Below are 18,596 nucleotides of genomic sequence, written 5' to 3' on the forward strand. Positions count from 1 at the left end.
CTCTCTTAGCTATCCTCTTAGTGTCTCTGCCAGCTGCCTTCCTTAATGTCTCTTTATTTCTCTATTGAGCCTGGCTTCTCTTTTCTTCAGGCACATCCCCTTCTCAGGGGCAGTAATTAGGCACTGCTGCAGGGTTGACCAGGCTTCCTCCCACTCCTGGTCCCAAACTCCTGTCCTGGAGTTTCTTGCTCTAGAACTTGTTACCAGAGGATGTGGTAACAGTGGTTAGCATATCTGAGTTTTAAAAAGGTTTGGACAAGTTCCTGGAGGAAAAATCCATAGTCTAGTATTGAGACAGACACAGGGAAGCCACTGCTTGCCCTGGGATTGGAAGCATACTATTTGGGTTTCTGACAGGTACTCGTGACCTGGATTGGTCACTGCTGGAAACGGGATGCTGGGCTGGATGGACCATTGGTCTGACCCAGTATGGCTATTCTTGTGTTCTTATGTTGTTCTTATGTTTTGCAGGTGCCTAGAAAGTGTGCTGTCTTGGTATGCAAAAACCAATTGGCTGTCCCCTGTGATGCAGGTAGACTGCCTATACACAGCTGCTCCACTCCAGATTTTCCAGCTGACCTGCTTGCAGCTGACTTCTTTACTTGAGAATCTTGCACTCTCTACTATGCACTGATTTGAAGAGCTGTTACTTCCCATGCTAGGTTCAGTATGGCATGGGACTACTGGGAACAGGGCCGGTCTTAGGCAGAGGCGACCAAGGCGACTGCATAGGGCCCCGCGCCTAAGGGGGCCCCGCATGGCGCACCTAAGGGGACCCTGCACGGCGCGCCTAAGGGGGCCCTGCGCAGCGCACCTCAACTCTGCCTCACAGGTGCCTCCACTCCGACCTCCGCCACTGCTCGCCTTAGTCGCCTGAGATGATCCCCATTCCCGCGGCTCGGCCGCTCCGCTCCCGCCACCACTGGCACGGCGGCCACCCCCAGCTTGGGCCCGCCGTCAGCTCCTGAGTCCCCGGACCCCGGTGACTAACTGAGCGATGCCAGCGAGCCAGCCCAGGCAGCGACGGCCCCGCCCCCGACGGTGACAACAGACAGTTGCAGCGCGACAGCTCACCTCCAGGCTCCAGCTTCCCGCTCAATGTCCCGCCTTCTGATGTATTTCCTGTTTCTGGACGCGAGGGCGGGAGTCACTGAGTGGGAAAAGCTGGAGCCTGGTCGGAGGTGGTGAGGACGCGAGGTGAGCCATCGTTGCTGACGCCAACAGTTGTGCACTTATGCCAAATCGAAATCGGATTTCATGCAGGCAGGAGATCAGGAGAAGTCTCTCTCTTATCTAACGATGCTTGCGGACGGTGCAAGGGTTGGAAATGTCTGCCTCCCGGAAAGGAATTTGGCCCAACAACATTAGTTGCTGGAGAAGCTGAGCAAGTAAGATCTTCTGGCTTGGAAGAGGCTGTTTCTAACATATCTGGGTTATTTTCACATAGATCTGCAGATATTTCTCCTGATAAAAATTTGGATGGCAATAGCAGATTTAGCTAAAACAGTGCTTCCAGTAATTAATGATATGACACCTCGCATTAATCATTTGGAAGCTAGACTGCAATCACAGGAAGAAAAGATTACTAAGCTAAAATCTGAGAATGGAAATCATGAAGTAGCAAAATCTGATATAAAGTAGGTACAATCAGTTCAAACTATTTAGTAACTGATGTGGCTACTTGCCTCTCTGGTTTGATGGGTTACAGAGTAATAGGGGAATTTGAAAGTACTGGATCTTTTCTTATTATTTTTCCTTTATTCTCCTTTGTTATGAGAATTGGAACTACTAATTGTAGTGGACTTGAACTGAATAATTTCTGGGGAGGGGAGGTTTCATGATAGCATTGTGCTTATTATTTCAATCAGTTTTTTTGTACAAGTTTAGCTTCAATTGTCTTTATTTGAAATTTCATAAATAAAAAAATGTTCTAAAAATGGAATAATCTTATCAATGGAGTGGAGCTAGGGTGGGCGGGGCGGGCTAGGATGGGGCCCCACCAAATTGGTCTGCATAGGGCCCCGCACTTGCTAAGACCGGCCCTGACTGGGAAGCTAGGATCCACTGGGCTGTTCTCAAATGGAGATATGCCATGGCCCTGACATTTACAGTGGCACATTTACAGTGGAGGCCATGTGGCTAAGTAATCTGAATATCGGCCAAACCATGACCTGCTGGTTCTGCCAAACCTAGAGTTATGTTGATCAAGGCATCTGCTCATGTGTAGAGTAGGAAGGCATGGGCTTGAACTGTGTCTAGCATGGCTGCTATGAATTCCAATCGCTGTACTGGAAGCTGATGAGACTTTGAGTAGTTGATGACAAACCCTAGTAACTGTAGCACCCAAATAGTTCTTTGCATCGATTCTTGAGCTCCTTCCTTACGAAGTGTTGTTTACCAGCCAACTGTCTAGGTAGGGAAACATGCACTCCCAGTCTGCATACTGACGCGGCAACTACTGTGAGACCGAAAGGCAGAATGTGATACTGGTAATATTGTTTCCCTACTTGAAATTTGAAATTCATGCTGTGAATGGGGTATATCTGAATGTGGGTATAAGCATTCTTTAAGTCCAGAGAGCATAGCGAATCATTTTCTTGAATCATGGGGGTTAAGGTGCCGGAAGATTTTCTTTTGTCAGATATTTGTTCAGGGTGCTAAGGTCTAGGATGGGACAAAATCTTCCTGTTTTCTAGAGCTGGAAACGTCTCATGGCAAACCCAGAACTACTGCAGGGCAATTGGGCACACCCAGCAGCAGTGCTACTTTGCCACATGCTACATAAAAGGGCCCCTAAGACAATTGAGGACTGTTCATCCTTATTTTCATGAAAGTCAATTTGCAGTGTTGTTCAAGCTTTAATTATATCTCAATTAGACTACCTCAATTCTTTAAATTCTGGGGTTTCAGATGTCCTCATGAAAAGATTACAACTTTTGCAGAATATGGCTGTTAGACTGATTCTTAGAAAGAAAAAATTTGACCATGTTTCTCTGTTGCTGGTTTCAGTGTTCAAAATCTTATATGGTTTGGCTCTCAAACGTTGCACTCAGTTAATGGCTTTTCCTTCAGCTAGAAAAGCATTTAGGTTTGAGATTTTTGTCTATTACTTTTCCGTCTTTCAGGAGCATTCAATATAAAAGGTTATTGGCATGGAGGGGCATAATCGAACGGGGGCAGCCATCTCCAGGGCTGGCTCCGTAAATGGGCGGAGCCAACCATATTTTTAAAAAATATGGCCGGCCATCGTTTTTTTCGATAATATAGTTGGGGCCGGCCAAATCTCAACATAAATGAGTTTGAGCCAATTGGGTTTGAGATGGCTGGCTTCGGTTTTCGCCCATAATGGAAACTGAAGCTGGCCATCTCAGACCCAGCCAAATCCAAGCCACTTGGTCGTGGGAGGGGCCAGCATTTGTAGTGCACTGGTCCCCCTGACATGCCAGGGCACCCTAGGGGGCACTGCAGTGGACTTCAGAAATAGATCCCAGGTGCAGAGCTCCCTTACCTTGTGTGCTGAGCCCCCCAAATCCCCCCAAAACCCACTCCCCACAACTGTACACCACTACCATAGTCCTTAGGGATGAAGGGGGGCACCTACATGTGAGTAGAGTGGGTTTTGGGGGGGGGGGGTTTGGAGAGCTCAATGTTTACCACCACAAGTGTAACGGGTGGGGGGTGGGCCTGGGTCCATCTGCCTGAAGTGCACTGCACCCACAACTCCAGGGACCTGCATACTGCTGTCAGGGAACTGGATATGACATCTGAGGCCTGCAAAAAAATATATTTTTTTAAAATTTTTTTGGGTGGGAGGGGGTTGGTGACCACTGGGGGGAGTAAGGGGAGGTCATCCCCAATTCCCTCTGGTGGTCATTTGGTCAGTTGGGGCTCCTTTTTGAAGCTCGGTCGTGAAAAAAAAGGGACCAAGTAAAGCCGGCGAAATGCTCGTCAAGGCCGGCTTTCTTTTTTCCATTATCGGGTGAAGCAGGCCATCTCGTGAGCACACCCCTGTCCCGCCTTCGCTACCCTACTGACATGCCCCCTCAAAAATAAGCTGGATAGTCTTTTTCATATATTTCATATAGTTCTGAAACAAAATTCCTTTATCAGTGAACAAACTTTCTATTGTGCCTTTTGTAAAAGCATTAAAACGTATCTCTTCTAATAGTTTTTGAATTTGAGTCGATTTTCATTTTATTCTTTTGTTTGCATTATTGTAGTTCACTATCTTACTATAAACCAATTGGGGAAGAAAGTGATCTATAATTACTGGATTAGATTAGATTAATCTATATAGTATAGATATATACCTATAGATTTACATTTAAAATGGTGTTTTATAGTCCATTTCCTCAATAAAGTTTTAAAACATCAATATAGAATTTATAAAAATACATAATGGTTGCACAAGTGCATCATTGCAATCCAACTTCTTAATGAATAAGGTATATATAATATTAATAACAAATAATAAACCTTAAGGAGCAACCTATACATAATTTACCCAAAACTCTATCAATTAAATTATACAAATAGGGAATTAACTCTAGAGTTAATTTTAGATATATATTTATAGCATCATTATTCTGCTGCTGCTGGCCACAGCAGTTAAATTTTTAAAAAATGGAAATTCAATTGGGCCAATTGTCATACTGCAGAAGTTAGACCGGCTAACTCCTGTGGTTGGAGCTAAGCCCAGATATTCAATTCTGGGCCATTTCCGGTGACCGGCAGTGAATATCTGGTTTATTTTTGGCCGGTTTAAAGATAACCAGCTAAGCCAATATTTAGCGCTAGCCAGTTATCTTTAAACCAGCCAAAGATAACCCACATTTTCAGGCAGCCAAATATAGCCACTAAGCCAGCTTTAAAAATCAGCAGATAGCCAGTTATATCGGGCAATATAACTGCTATCTGCTAGTCACTAACTGTATTGAATATCACCGGATAGCCGGCTATGTACCATTTAACCGGCAAGGAGCTGTTCCTGGCTGGTTAAATGGTTTGAATATCGGGGGGGAGGGGGGGAGGAATGTCGCTATCCAGATGCTGAATATCCTGAATTAGCAAGTACCGTCAATATCCAGATAATGGCAATATTTAAACCACTATTGGGATAAAGTTAGGATAGTATTTTTTCCAACCTTTTATTAAGGTGCGCCAATGGATTTAGTGCATGCTAAATGCTAAGAAGCCCATAGGAGTAAAATGGGCTTCTTAGAATTTAGCACATGCTAATCATTAGCATGCACTAAACCCATTATCACCTTAGTAAAAAGGAGCCCTTTATCTGTTTAGTTATCCAGATAGCAGATAACTGGACAGCTTCTTCCTCCACTTGCATTCTATCCCATTACCACCCCGACACTATCTGGAAGCTGTCTATCCATGTAGTGCCACTGAAGATACACAGAATGGTTGTCTCTGCAAATATCCAGATAATGTCAGCTGTTATATGGCTATATACTTATAAATATCCTGCCCATAAGTGTATATACATACACACACAGACTCGTATATGGACAGGCCGCTAGGATAATAATTGTACAGCAAAAATTCATATTGGTCTTCTTAATAGATTGTATTTACGATTTGTGCTTAATAGAATTGTAACATTGTTTTTATTATTGTCAAGGTCTTCAGGAGCTCTTTGCATCCACCTGATTATCAGTCTCGTCTAGATGTAGTCCGTGCCAACTCAAAGCTAACCTTTGATAGGACTAGTTCAACAAAGCATATATCGGTAAGATTTGAATCTTGGAGTATCTGTATTACACTTTAAATTATTGTACTGCTTATTCTACTTATCCTTTAAAGGTATTCTTTATCAGTTAATAAAGGAATATTCTGGTTAATAATCAGCCAGCAGTCCTGAGGATTTTTTTTAAATGCTGACTGTGGCTGGCTAAGTTAGACCTGGATATTCAGTGCTGGGCCATGTCTGGGCACTGGCACTGAAGATCCATTATAGCAGCGATACCAGGTACAGCTAATATTCAGTGCCCACATAGATAACCAGGCAAATTTGAACTACTAGATATGCAGGCACTGGTACTGAATATTGCTTGTGACTGTATAACTCATGGCTCTGCTCTGCCCTGGCACCAGTGGCGTACCAAGGGTGGGGCGGTCCGCCCCGGGTGTCAGTGGGTGGGGGGGTGCTCCGCTCCCGCTGGTCCCACCCAAAAGGCCGCTGGCGCTGCAGTCCCCACCTGCCTACCAGCTCCGTCGAAAGACAGCCCTCTTCTCCTGCTACCATCCTGCCTTTTAAAAAAAGTCTGTGAAGCAGCATCGCAGGCAGCGTCTGCCCTGCGTGTAAAAGAAGCAAATCGCCTCGTCGTCGGGCCTTTCCTCACTGTGTCCCGCCCTCCTCTGAAGTAACTTCCTATTTCCGCGAGAGCAGGACATAGTGAGAGAAAGCCTGACGACGACGAGGCGATTTGCTTCTTTTACACGCAGGGCAGGCGCTGCCTGCGATGCCGCTTCACAGACTTTCTTTTTAAAGGCAGGGTGGTGGCAGGAGAAGAGGGCTGTCGTCTTTCGACGGAGCTGGTAGGAGGGGAGGGGATTCTCAGATGGGAGAAGGGGACTGGGGTGGGGAGGGGGGTCTCAGATGGGAGAAGGAGACTGGGGTGGAGAGGGGGGTGCTCAGATGGGAGATGGGGACTGGGGTGGGGAGGGGAGTGCTCAGATGGGAGAAGGGGGCTGGAACTGGGGTCTGAGAAGGGGCCATGAGGGAAAATGGGGGCCATGCCTGGGGCTGGTGAGAAAATGGGGTATGCCTGGGGCAGGTGGAATGGGTCTGGGGCTGAAAAGGGGGGCCCTAATGCAAGGCATGTGGAATGGGTCTGGGGCTGAAAAGGGGGGCCATAATGCAAGGCATGTGGTTGAAGGGGGCTGGAACTGGGGGCTGAAAAGGAGGGTAGGTGGGATAAGGGGGCTAGAACTGAGGGCTGAAAAGGGGCAGGGGCTGAAACTGTGGGTACTGGGGGCTGAAAAGGGGACAGGGAGAAGTGGCTTGGGCTGAAGCTCGGGACGTAAGAGAAAAGGGCTGGGGTTGAAACTGGGGGCTGAAAAGAGGACAGGGAGAAGTGGCTGGGGGCTGAAGCTTGGTACTGGTGGGAGAAAAGGGCTGGGGCTGAAACTGCGGACTGGTGGGATAGTGGAGCTGAAACTGGGGGCTGAAAAGGGGGGGGCAGGTGAGAGATGTGGGCTGGGGCTAGAACTAGGGGCAGGTGGGATAAGGGGACTGGAACTGGGGGCAGAGAGAGAGGGGACAGATCCTGGATAGAGGGGAACGAGAGGGAGGGCAAACCCTGGATGGATGGGAGAGGGAGGGCAAATGGTGGATTGAAGAGGCAGAGAGAAAGGGCAGACAGTGGATGGAAGGCATGGGCGTAGACTGGGGGGCAAGGGGGGACCTTGCCCCCCAAATGACGACAACGATGACTTACCCGAAGTCGCTTCGGCGAACTGGCGGGCGGGGCGCCAGTAGTAAAAGCAGCAAGCAGGCACGCTCGTTTCCGTCCTCTTCCCTGCCCTCTCTGCGTCCCGCCTTCCTCTGATGTCATTTCCTTTCGGGCGGGTGGGACGCTGAGAGGGCAGGGAAGCAGAAGGAGACGAGCGTGCCTGCTTGCTGCTTTTACAACCCCCGCTCGCTCGCCCGCCTGTTCGCTCCTGTAGTGGAAGTGCTGGCTCCTATCTAGCCCACTGTAAGGAAGGAAGCCATTTGGTAAACCTCTGTTTCCACTCCCCCGCGCAGCCGTCGCCGTTCACTCAAAACACAGCAAACCTGTGAGCTGCTGCGTCCACATTCTTTATTGTTGGTCTGTCTTGGGGGAGGCGCTGGATAGAATGGGGAAGGGGATGGAAAGGAACAGGATGGGCAGGGGAGAGAGGAGAATTGCTGGACAACAGGGATTGATGGAGGGGAAAGGGGAGAGAGGAAATTTTGCTGGAGATGGATGGAGGAGAAGGCAGGGGAGAATGGAGAGTTGCTGGACATGGAGCGCAGGGCAGGGGAAGGAGGAGAATTGCTGGAGGGGAAATGGGAGAAAGGAAATTTGCTGGATATGGATGGAGGAGAGGGCAGGGGGGAATGGAGAGTTGCTGGACGGATGGATGGAGGGGAGAGAAGTCAGGAAGGAGATGTACATGGATGGAGGGGAGGGAAGAGAGGAGAAATGTACTCTCAATGTACTCCTCATGGATCATCTGAGTCTGTGCCTGCCTTGGACCACTGGACACGTGACCAGGCTCTGGGCGAGAGCACCAAGGTACAGGTCCTCTCCCGGACTCCGGGGTCACTTCCTCCTCTGACGGGCTGGAAAAGAGCACTGTATCAGTCAGTGCCGGCTCCAACATGCAATGAGGAACCAGCATCGATGACCTCCTGACAGGCAGGACATAGGTCTCCAAGATGGGCTAGAGCAGCATCATAGTTTGCACTGGTGCTGTCGATGCCTCAGTGTCGTGCTGAGCCAGTATGTGCCCCAGTTCCTCTTGTAACATGACCCAGAGCGGACGGAGGTGACGGTCAGCTCCTGGAGATGGCTGCTTAGCTAAAGAGCTCTGTCAGCTCCGAGGCGAAATTAAGAGATTCCCCACTCAAATCGAAGAGACCTGTCTTCAGATAACGAGATCGCAAGCGGAATGGCGGCGAAGAAGAAGCTGGCCAAATTTAAATTCGCCTCTGAGGCACCGAAGCCGAGCGGGAGTGCAGGAGCGCGAACGATGACACGAGGCTCCAAAATGGCGGCCGAGGAATACGAGTCGGATCCGGACCCCGAGGAGAATGGGGCAAGTGACACAGAAATTTGCAAACAGGACTTTGTAAGGTGGTTCAAAGAAATAAAAACAGAAATGGTAACAACGAGGCGCAGCCTACACTCAGCAGTTGCGGAGTTGCGAGAGGAAATGAAAGAGATTGGTAACCGGCTGGCAGAGGCGGAGGAAAAGACTGAAGCTGTGTCAGCAGAGGTTCGGGACCTGCGGAAATCTCTAAAATCGGAACAGCAATCTAAGCTAGAGATAGAGATGGCGATGGAAGACTTGGAGAATCGCTCACGGAGGTGCAATTTGAGATTCAAGGGGGTGCCGGAGGAAGATCAATTCAAAGATGCAGCCCAGACGGTAAAGGATTTATGTGCCTTCTTATTACAGCAAGACACCGGCTCCGAAGAAGAAGCAAGGGGGGAGCCGGTGGAAATCGAGAGGGCCCATAGGAGTTTGGGGCCACAACGAGGTGGAATGCCGAGAGACATAATAGCTTGCTTTCACAAGTTCACTGTGAAGGAAGAGGTGTGGCGGAAAGCGAGAAATATGGGAGAAATAGAATGGAAATCAGGGAAAATCAAAGTGTTCCAGGATTTGGCAAAGAAAACATTACAACGGAGGAGAGATTTTAAAGAAGTCACGACATACCTCCAGAAGGCCGGCCTGAGATACCGGTGGTTACATCCATTTGGAATACAAATTACTGTTGGTAACAGCACTCGCAGACTACAATCCCACTTGGGGGCATGGAAACTTCTACGCGATATGGGGTGTTCAGATTTGCCGAGAGAGGTGGAGGAAGCACAACTGCAGAAGCAGAATAGCCCGGCTCGAAAGGAGCGAAATGGATGGCAGACGGTTACCAGACAGAAGGAATATCGATCACAGTCTGTGGGGCGTTCGGCACTTGAAAATGAAGATGGAACTTGAAGAAAGTCAAGTACAGACTTCTTGGTTTGAACTTTGGTCTGAAGACAGACAAGCGGGGTGACCTGCAGGTTGTTATGTAATGTTATATGACGGGATGGAGATGCAGGGGGAAAGGAAATGTTGGGGAATGCTGATGACTGAGTTTATGGTTAATGAGCGGTCCTCTGGGGAGGGCTCACTTCCTGAGGGGCAAAACTGGCAGACGGGGGTGATGGCCAGTTGAGGGACGGGCCCGTGATTGGGAGGAGGGGGGGAGGGGACCAGGGGAGGGGGGGAGGGGGGTTAAGGGTGGGGTCATGGAATATAAATGGTTTGAACAGCCCTAATAAGAGGAGCGTGATTTTTAGAGAATTGCGCAGAATGAACTGGGACATAGTCTTCCTACAAGAAACTCACATTAGGCCGCAGGATACACATTTGATACTCAACAAAGGAATGGGAGAAGGCTTTACGTTGGCAGATCCCAAGGGGAGTAAAACCGGGGGGTTGGCAATTTATGTGAAGCAACATGTGCAATTTGTTAAAGAGGATGTTTACAAAGAAAGGGAAGGGAGATGCATTGCCATTAAGGGGAGAACAAATGAGGGCCCACTCACACTTATCAATGTTTATGCACCCAATGTAGGCCAGGGGAGGTTTTATGATCATCTCAGGCAAGAATTAGCGAGCTTTGTGGAGGGGAAGATTCTCTTGGGGGGGGGTTTCAATTATACGGTAGAAGAGATTGACCACTCTAAAGGGGGAGTGGGTGGGGGGGGAGCCAATAGACGTATGTTACGTAAATTGATGAGGGAATTAGATTTACTTGATGTGTGGCGACTCCAGCATCCAGCTCAAAGAACATATACCCATTACTCACATGCCCAGGGCACTTATGCACGAATTGATATGTTATGGTGCAGTAGGGAGATATGGGGGGCAATTCATCAGACGGAGATTGAGAGCATTCATGCCTCAGATCATGCTCCAGTCTGGATTGCACTGAAGGGGAGGGGATGTAAGAGAATGGGAAAGCTGTGGCGCCTTAATGAAACTCTACTAGATCAAATGACAGACTGTCAGGAAATTCGAGAAGCTATTAAAGAATATTTAAAATTTAACGACAACGGAGAGGTGGGGGTGGGAACTGTGTGGGATGCATTAAAGGTGGTGATCCGGGGACATCTTATTCGAAAAGGGGCTTGTAGGAAAAAGGAACGAGAACACCATGAATTACAGGTGCGGAAAGAGCTGGTAAGACAGGAAGTTAGACATCAACGGGTGGGTGGAGCTCAGAATTTGGAAGAACTCATTAAGTGGAGAACGGAATTACAAACTATACAGCTGAAAAAGATGGAATTCCATAGAGGGTTAATGCAACAGAACTTTTTTGAATTTAGTAATAGGGCGGGAAACATGCTAGCAAGGCGGCTTAGGGAACGAAGGATAAAAAATACAATTAAAATTAAAGGGGTAAATGATAGGCTCCACTATCAGGACGATGAAATTAGAGAACAATTTGTGAACTTCTATGCTAAATTGTATGCAAAGGGAGAAGGGCCTCAGAAACATGACATTCTAGAGTTTCTACAGGAATTAGATTTACCAAAGATAACAGCTGAACAGAGGGCGGAACTGGAAGCTCCAATGGATCTTAAAGAGGTGCTTTCAGTTATTAGAGGTTTGAAGAGTGGGAAGTCACCAGGATTGGACGGTTACACTGCTAAATTTTATAAGATTTTTCAGCAAGAATTAGGTCCACTCTTGGTAAGGGTTGGGAATGTATGTTTTGTTGAAGGCAATCCGCCATTGAGTATGAGGGAGGCAGGGATCTCGGTACTACTAAAACAGGGACGAGATCCCACGGTATGTGGGTCATATAGACCGATATCCCTACTTAACGTCGATGTTAAGATCCTGGCCAAGGTAATTGCGGAGAGATTGAAGGTACTGCTTCCTTCGCTTATACACATAGACCAGTCAGGATTCATAATGCACCGACAAGTGAGCGATAACATCAGACGAACTCTAAATATAATTTGGGGAGCACAGAAAAGGGGGGATTCACTGGCCCTGCTCACAGTCGACGCTGAGAAAGCTTTCGACAGAGTCGAATGGGAGTATTTATGGGAGGTAATGTTGGAAATGGGGCTAGGAAGCCTGTTTGTGGGGTGGGTGAAAGGGCTGTATACAACACCGGTGGCCAGGATCAAAGTTAATGGGGGTTGGTCAAACTCATTTGTCATTCAAAGAGGAACGCGGCAGGGCTGCCCCCTCTCTCCGTTGTTATTTGCTATCTCTATAGAGCCCCTGGCACAAAGAATAAGAATGCTAAGGGATGCTAAAGGGATCCGAATGGGGGGAAGAGACCACAAAATGGCATTATTTGCCGACGACATATTGTTTTATGTAGGCTCCCCGCTCCTGACGTTACCTATAATAATGAGGGAATTGAAATTTTTTGGAACCTTATCGGGCTTTAAGGTTAATTTGGATAAGTCCGAACTAATGGGCATCACGATATCAGATTCAGAGATGGCACAGTTGGGGAGTAACTTTGATTTCAGGGTGACAACTACTAGCTTCAAATATTTGGGTATTAACATCTCGAGAGACCTTAATAGTTTATACATGTTGAATTATCTACCTCTTTTTAGAGAAATCAGAAAGGACTTAAGTAGATGGAAGCTGGGTTGGCTGTCCTGGTGGGGTAGGATAGCAGCCATAAAAATGAATATCCTTCCCCGGTTGCTATTCCTGTTTCAGACATTGCCTATTTTAGTCCCCAAAGGGGAGATTTACAAACTACAAATGGAGTTGGGAGGCTTTGTATGGGGCGGGAAACAGGCCCGTTTATCAAGGAAGATTATGTGGCGGACTGTGGAACAGGGTGGAAGGGGCATGCCGAATATCCTTTGGTATTATTGGGCGTCCCAATTGCAGCAGATAGGACTATGGAGTAAAGTAGACCTCTCACCAATAACTAATCTGGAGCAGATCTTTGTACAGGGGGGAAATTTGGATGCGTTACTGTGGGGTTCAATCCCGGATGTGGAGTATAGGAGGATGGCCTTGAATCCCTTTGTATCCCATTTGCTGAGATTATGGGGAACTCTTAAGAAAAGACTGAGGAAAACCCGGAATAGATCCACATATGCTTGGATAACACAAGAACCAGGGTTTATAGGGGGGAAAGAAAATCGGGTTCTCCTCACATGGTTTCAAAAGGGATTGATTCGGTTTCGGGAACTCCTGGAGAATGGGGCGATCAAAAGCTTTGAGGTACTTAGACGGGAATATGAACTCCCTGTGTCAGACATATTTGCATACATGCAGGTGAAGGACTATATGTGGAGGGAGATAGGGATGAAGGAGGACCCAACCATAACAGAAAAATTTGAAAATCTGTGGGGTACCATAGATCTACAGGGGAGAGGGATATCTAAACTTTATGATTATATTAGGGGAGTGGAATTTGTAAAATTGCCATACATGAAGGCGTGGGAGAAGGATCTGGAAACAGAATTGACTGAAATAGAATGGAGGCGAATTTGTTTAGAGGCCAAGAAAGCATCTATTTGTGTCCTTATAAAAGAGAATGCGTACAAGATACTAAGCAGATGGTATTACACACCTGATAAAATAAAGGCAATGTTTCCAGATGCCCTTGACACATGCTGGAGATGTAAGATTGGGAGGGGGACATATTTTCATATTTGGTGGGAGTGTCCGGTACTACAGGTATTCTGGGGGGAAGTAACAGGGTTGCTAACTACAATATTGGGTAATTTGGTCCCATGTGATCCTAAGTGGTGCTTGCTGGGCTGGGGCAATAGGAGGGGGAAGAGATGGCAATGCAGAATAAAAAGAATGGGTTTTGCGGCGGCGAAAACCACTGTGGCCTTAAATTGGAAACAAACAAAGGGCCCTACGGGAAAGGATTGGGTGGAGAGGCTTAGGATAATAGTGGCTATGGAAAAGATGACGGACAGACGTAGAGGGAGATATTGTCACACTGCAGAAGAATGGATGCATTTGGAGACACTTTTTACTGGAAACATAGTGAACAGGGCTGGTTAAGTTACAGCGTTGAAGGGTGGGAAGGGTAGGGGGGAGGGTAAGATGGGGGGGGGAGGGGGAGGGGGAGGGAGGGGGGGAAAAAAAAAGCTTTGTGGAAATGGTTTGACTTTTGACTTGTTGGAAAGTTGTGGGAGTCCTGGGCTCCAGATTATTGTTATATTGCTTGATGTTCAATAAAAATTTATAAATCAAAAAAAAAAAAAAAAACATGACCCAGAGCCGCTCCTCGAGGGCAGGCATCGATAAAGGCAAGGCTGGTGCCGGTGTGGAGACAGCCTGCAAAGATGTAGGAGTTAAGTTGGAGAAGGGTCCTGGCTTTGGGGAAACTGATGCATTAGGCACTGCTTCCACAGAGGGGGAATGGTCCTCAGGATGCCAACACTTCTCAGATATGTATGCGGAACTAGCTACAGTATAGTGCTTTCTGAGGACACATAAAGCCATTTATTGAATTACAAACAAAATATGGGATACTACAAAATGAAAAATTCTTTTATGAGCAATTGAAACATTATGTGACTTCACTGCCTTGGGAGTCCTTGGCAGAAGATGCACAAGAAGAATTATCATCGGCATTCTCCCTTGGAGCCCAGCAGAAAGTGCCCTTATCTTACCACCACCGCCACATAAAAGACACAGCAGAAGAGCCAGATTACTTGCGTTTGGCCTGACTGTGGACAATAGATCTCCACACCGAAATTAGTGCAGCCCAGATTAGGTCCCATGTGCTGTCAATAAGACGAATCACATACCAGTCTATACATTGGGAATTACAATACAAGTTCGTGCTGCGCGTGCATGTGCCCCCCAAACGAGCATTTTATATGGGACTCTCTCCCTGGGGGGAGTGCCCGAAATGCAGAGCAGAAGGAGCAAACTTGGGGCACATGTTTTGGCAGTGCAGAGAAGTGGAGAGATTTTGGAAAGAAATCATCAAATATGTAAATTCACTTTGGAAACAATGTTGGACTTACAACTCAACCCTTTTGTTTGGTCATCTAATAATTAGCCGCCCCACAGATAAAGGCTTTACATCATTTGTCCAACGAGCTATTATTGTGGGCAAACAAGTCATACTAACAGAGTGGTTATCGACGAGAGGCCCGACACTACAGCAGTGGAGGACTCGTATGATGTGGATGCTACGCATGGAAAGAATGAGCGTGCCTGATGTCAACTCGCAAATGGGAATACAATTTCAGCAGCGGTGGACCCCATTTTGGAACACTCTGACCCCATCAGCACGCAGTTATCTTTTGAACTTATAATAGCATACAATAATACATTGAGAAAGAATGTCCAGAATAAGGAAGTTGTTGGGGGGGGGGGGGGAGGGGGGGAAGGATGGGAGTTGGGGGATAAAATGGAAATGGATGGTTAACAGTTGGTTAATAGATGTATTAAGTTATTACATGGTTCTGTTCACCAATAAAAATGATTTAAACATAGTGCTTTCTGGATGTACCATAAGAGTAGGACATGCATATTGTGTAATGGTGGTAGTTATCAGGATTTTCTAAAACCCGGTCCCACAAATTATGTGAATCCAAATTCTATCACTCCTGGACCTGACAGGCAAATGACACCAGGCCCAGTAATTACAAAAAATAAATACTTTTTATTTACAGGTGAATAAAGTAACCAAATATAAACATGAAAAACTAAGAATTATGTGCAAATGCGAAGTAACTCAAGGAGAGGTAATAAGACACATTCTTGTCAGAGTAAATGCACCCAAGCCCTGAACTAGGCCCTGAAATCAGATCTCCTGTTACCATTTAGTGATAACAGAACTGGCATACAACCTGGAAATAGATAAGGTTAGCAGGTGGTCAGTGCAGGACACCAGACGAGCAGCTGGATTCAGAAGAACCCTGGCAGGTCCCAGCAGTGCAGCAATAGAGAGGATGACTGATGGACACCTGAAACAATGATTATTCAGGTCAGATGGCAACACCAGTTAGCTTTCTTGGTTTCCAGTTCTCCTTCTTTATACAGTTCTGGTACAGGGCTTATCTCTGAAGGTAAGCACACTCCTCCCTATTTTCTGAATATGTGGACCTCAGAAACCACATTTTACATTTCTGAGGATGCAGTTCTTGGAATTCAGGAAAGTCCCCAAACCTAGGCACCAGAGGGGCGGGGTCAAGCTGGTTTCTGAACAAGAAGTGCAGGGTACAGTTTGTACAATAATGACATCAACTAAGTAGTCCATTTCCAGCTGATGAGTGAATTTAGGCTAAAGTTTACCATGCATTAGGCTCTGTTCCTGCAAGAGGTTGTCGAGCCAACCACTGTATTACAGCTATATAAACAAGGGGCCTGGACCCCTTAAGGTACCAGCAATGCTGGTGTCCCAGAGGTCCTGACACCATGCTTCAAAGAAGACTGGTGCTGATGCTTCTTTGCCTTTGCTCACTGCTCAGCATTGAAGTCACTTGGTGCCGACAAGGATGATATGGAATCCTTGCGAGTCCTCTGGGTCAAGTCTGATGATGCTCAAGCTGAGTGGGCACTGCTGGTGCCCAACAGTGAGGCAGGGGGAAACTTCCTCAATATCAATGTGACTCCAGTGTCCGGTACACCTTGGGACCGATGCCTTCGATGCCGATGTTGATGGACAAGACCTAAGCGTGCCAAAAAGTCTCTCATACAGGGCCTCTCAACTTATCTGAGTTCTCTTCTGCATTTGAGCACAAAAGAGAACAATGAGAGAACTTATGATCAAGACCCAGACAGGTTAGGCACATGTCACTTATTTATTTATTTATTTATTTATTTATTCGTACTTGTATTCCACAATTATCTAAAATGAGTTTCGGTTCAATGTGGCTTACATTTAACAATTGTTAGAGATTACATTGATTCAATTACATTTACAAGGTTGTATGATGCTGTGTTTTACAGTGGTTGGCAAGATAACTACTAGTTCGTATGGAATACTCATTGGGTTTCTTGAGAAGATATGTCTTAGTTTAATACTTAAATGAAAAGATGGGTTGCAGTTAGAGGTTCTTTGTGTATTGTTGTTCCAGAATGATTATATTTTACTCATAGAATTTCCTGAAGAGGTAGGTCTTTAGGTCTTTTCTGAATTGGAGGTAGTTCATAATGCTTCTTATGACTATAAGAATTGAGTTCCACCATTTTGAGCCCAGGTAGCTAAATCCCGCCATGTAGGTGGGCTTGTATAGTATATTTTTGCAGTTGGGCAGGTGAAGTAGTAGGTAACCTCTGGTTCCTGGGTTTGCATTTCTTAGTGATTGATCATATCTAGCATGTAGTCCAGTGACATGCCAAACAGTATTTTGGGTCATGCGGGTCAATCACAGACATGGTTCAAGTACAGTCTGTGCACCACTTGCACCCCTCTAGAACGTTTCTGGGACATTGTGGGGAAGATAACTGTAGCACAATCAAATGGCTCAATTTTAAAAATGGTGGTGGGGGGGGGGGGGGGTTGGAGAAAAGAGACATAGCCAGAAGCTCAGGCCTAAGGAAGCAGCGAGCCATGAAGAATAAAAGAAAACTTAGAAGAGCTGGTAAACTAAAGAAAATAAAAGGGGAAAAAAAATCTGAAATAGGTTCCGCCCTAGTCAAAATACAAAATGAAGAGGGAGGAAAGCATGAAAAACATCTTTGAAAAGCTTAATGACAGCCAAATGAGTCATCTTCACTGCACCGCAGATAAGACAAAACTGAGGATCCCATGCAAGTCGGGCATGTGGGAAGGCATTCGAGCATGCATGGTGGGAGTCTGCCAAAAGCTTCTAGAAGTAATAGAATGCTGGCAGCGTCCGCACTGGGATTCCATGGATGATATCGACATGTGAGAAGGTTATGTCCTGCTTTTCCTCGGAGAATAAAATGTACATGCAAATGAATACAGACATTATAAAATCACTCGGGAGTCCTTTTACTAGGGTGCCTAGGTGCGTCCAATGTGTGTCAATTTGGAACTATCGCCCGGCTACTGCGTGCCCCGGGCAGTAATTCCATTTTTTACGCACGTCCGATACACGCGTCAGAAAATATTTGTTATTTTCTGCTGTGTGGCACTAGCCGGGCGGTAATCGGCGTGTACGCATGCTGACGATTGCCGCCCGGTTAACGCATGAGACCTTACCGCTAAGTCAATGGGTGGCAGTAAGGTCTCAGACCCAAAATGGATGCGTGCCAATTTTTATTTTGCTGCACATCCATTTTCATCCAAAAGAAAGGCCTTTTTTAGCACGCTGAAAAATGGATCTTCGCACGACCAAAACACGCGCCTACACTAGCACAGGCCATTTTTCGGTGCACCTTAGTAAAAGGGCCCTTCAAAAGCTAAACATTTACAGTGTGTGGGTACCAGGATTAAATTTTTCAAAGGTGTCTCATGAGAAACAATATTATGTGTTATCTCAATATGTACCACAGTATGTGGATAAACCTTTCAATTCCATCCACAAAAATAAAAGCACATAGATTTTCTAGGAATCTATAAAGCAGCAAGATGTTACACTTACAGCTTCTTCCAAAAGCATAGGTGTTCATGATACAAATCTAGCATACATAAATATTTTCAATTAAATACGAGTTAGACGCACTGCACTTGTTCAAAATGGACAACACATAATCTAAAAGAATAATGCCTCACCTACCACAACTTTCTCTGCAGAAATCAGGAAACAGGAAGCAGAAAGTCATTCCTGTTCCCTTAAATATTCCTTGCAGACAGCCCAATTTATAATAAGAATGAAAATAAAACCAAAAGTAAGAGCAATTCATATAAAGTCATAGCATCTGTGATCCTAATAGCTGAAAAACAAACAAACTGCAAAGCCACAAAT

General features: G+C 46.2%; 1 protein-coding gene across 1 annotated transcript in view; it reads left to right on the forward strand.

Moving 5' to 3' along the window:
• FAM92A (family with sequence similarity 92 member A) overlaps positions 1-18,596 on the forward strand; it is a 242,114-nt gene that overhangs the window by 195,123 nt on the left and 28,395 nt on the right. Inside the window, exon 8 of the mRNA XM_030216481.1 lies at positions 5,636-5,743. Within this exon, the coding sequence (XP_030072341.1) occupies positions 5,636-5,743 (108 nt within the window). The remainder of the gene's footprint in view (positions 1-5,635; positions 5,744-18,596) is intronic.

The sequence above is a fragment of the Microcaecilia unicolor genome, chromosome 1 (assembly GCF_901765095.1).
Source record: "Microcaecilia unicolor chromosome 1, aMicUni1.1, whole genome shotgun sequence".
NCBI classification, from domain to species: domain Eukaryota; kingdom Metazoa; phylum Chordata; class Amphibia; order Gymnophiona; family Siphonopidae; genus Microcaecilia; species Microcaecilia unicolor.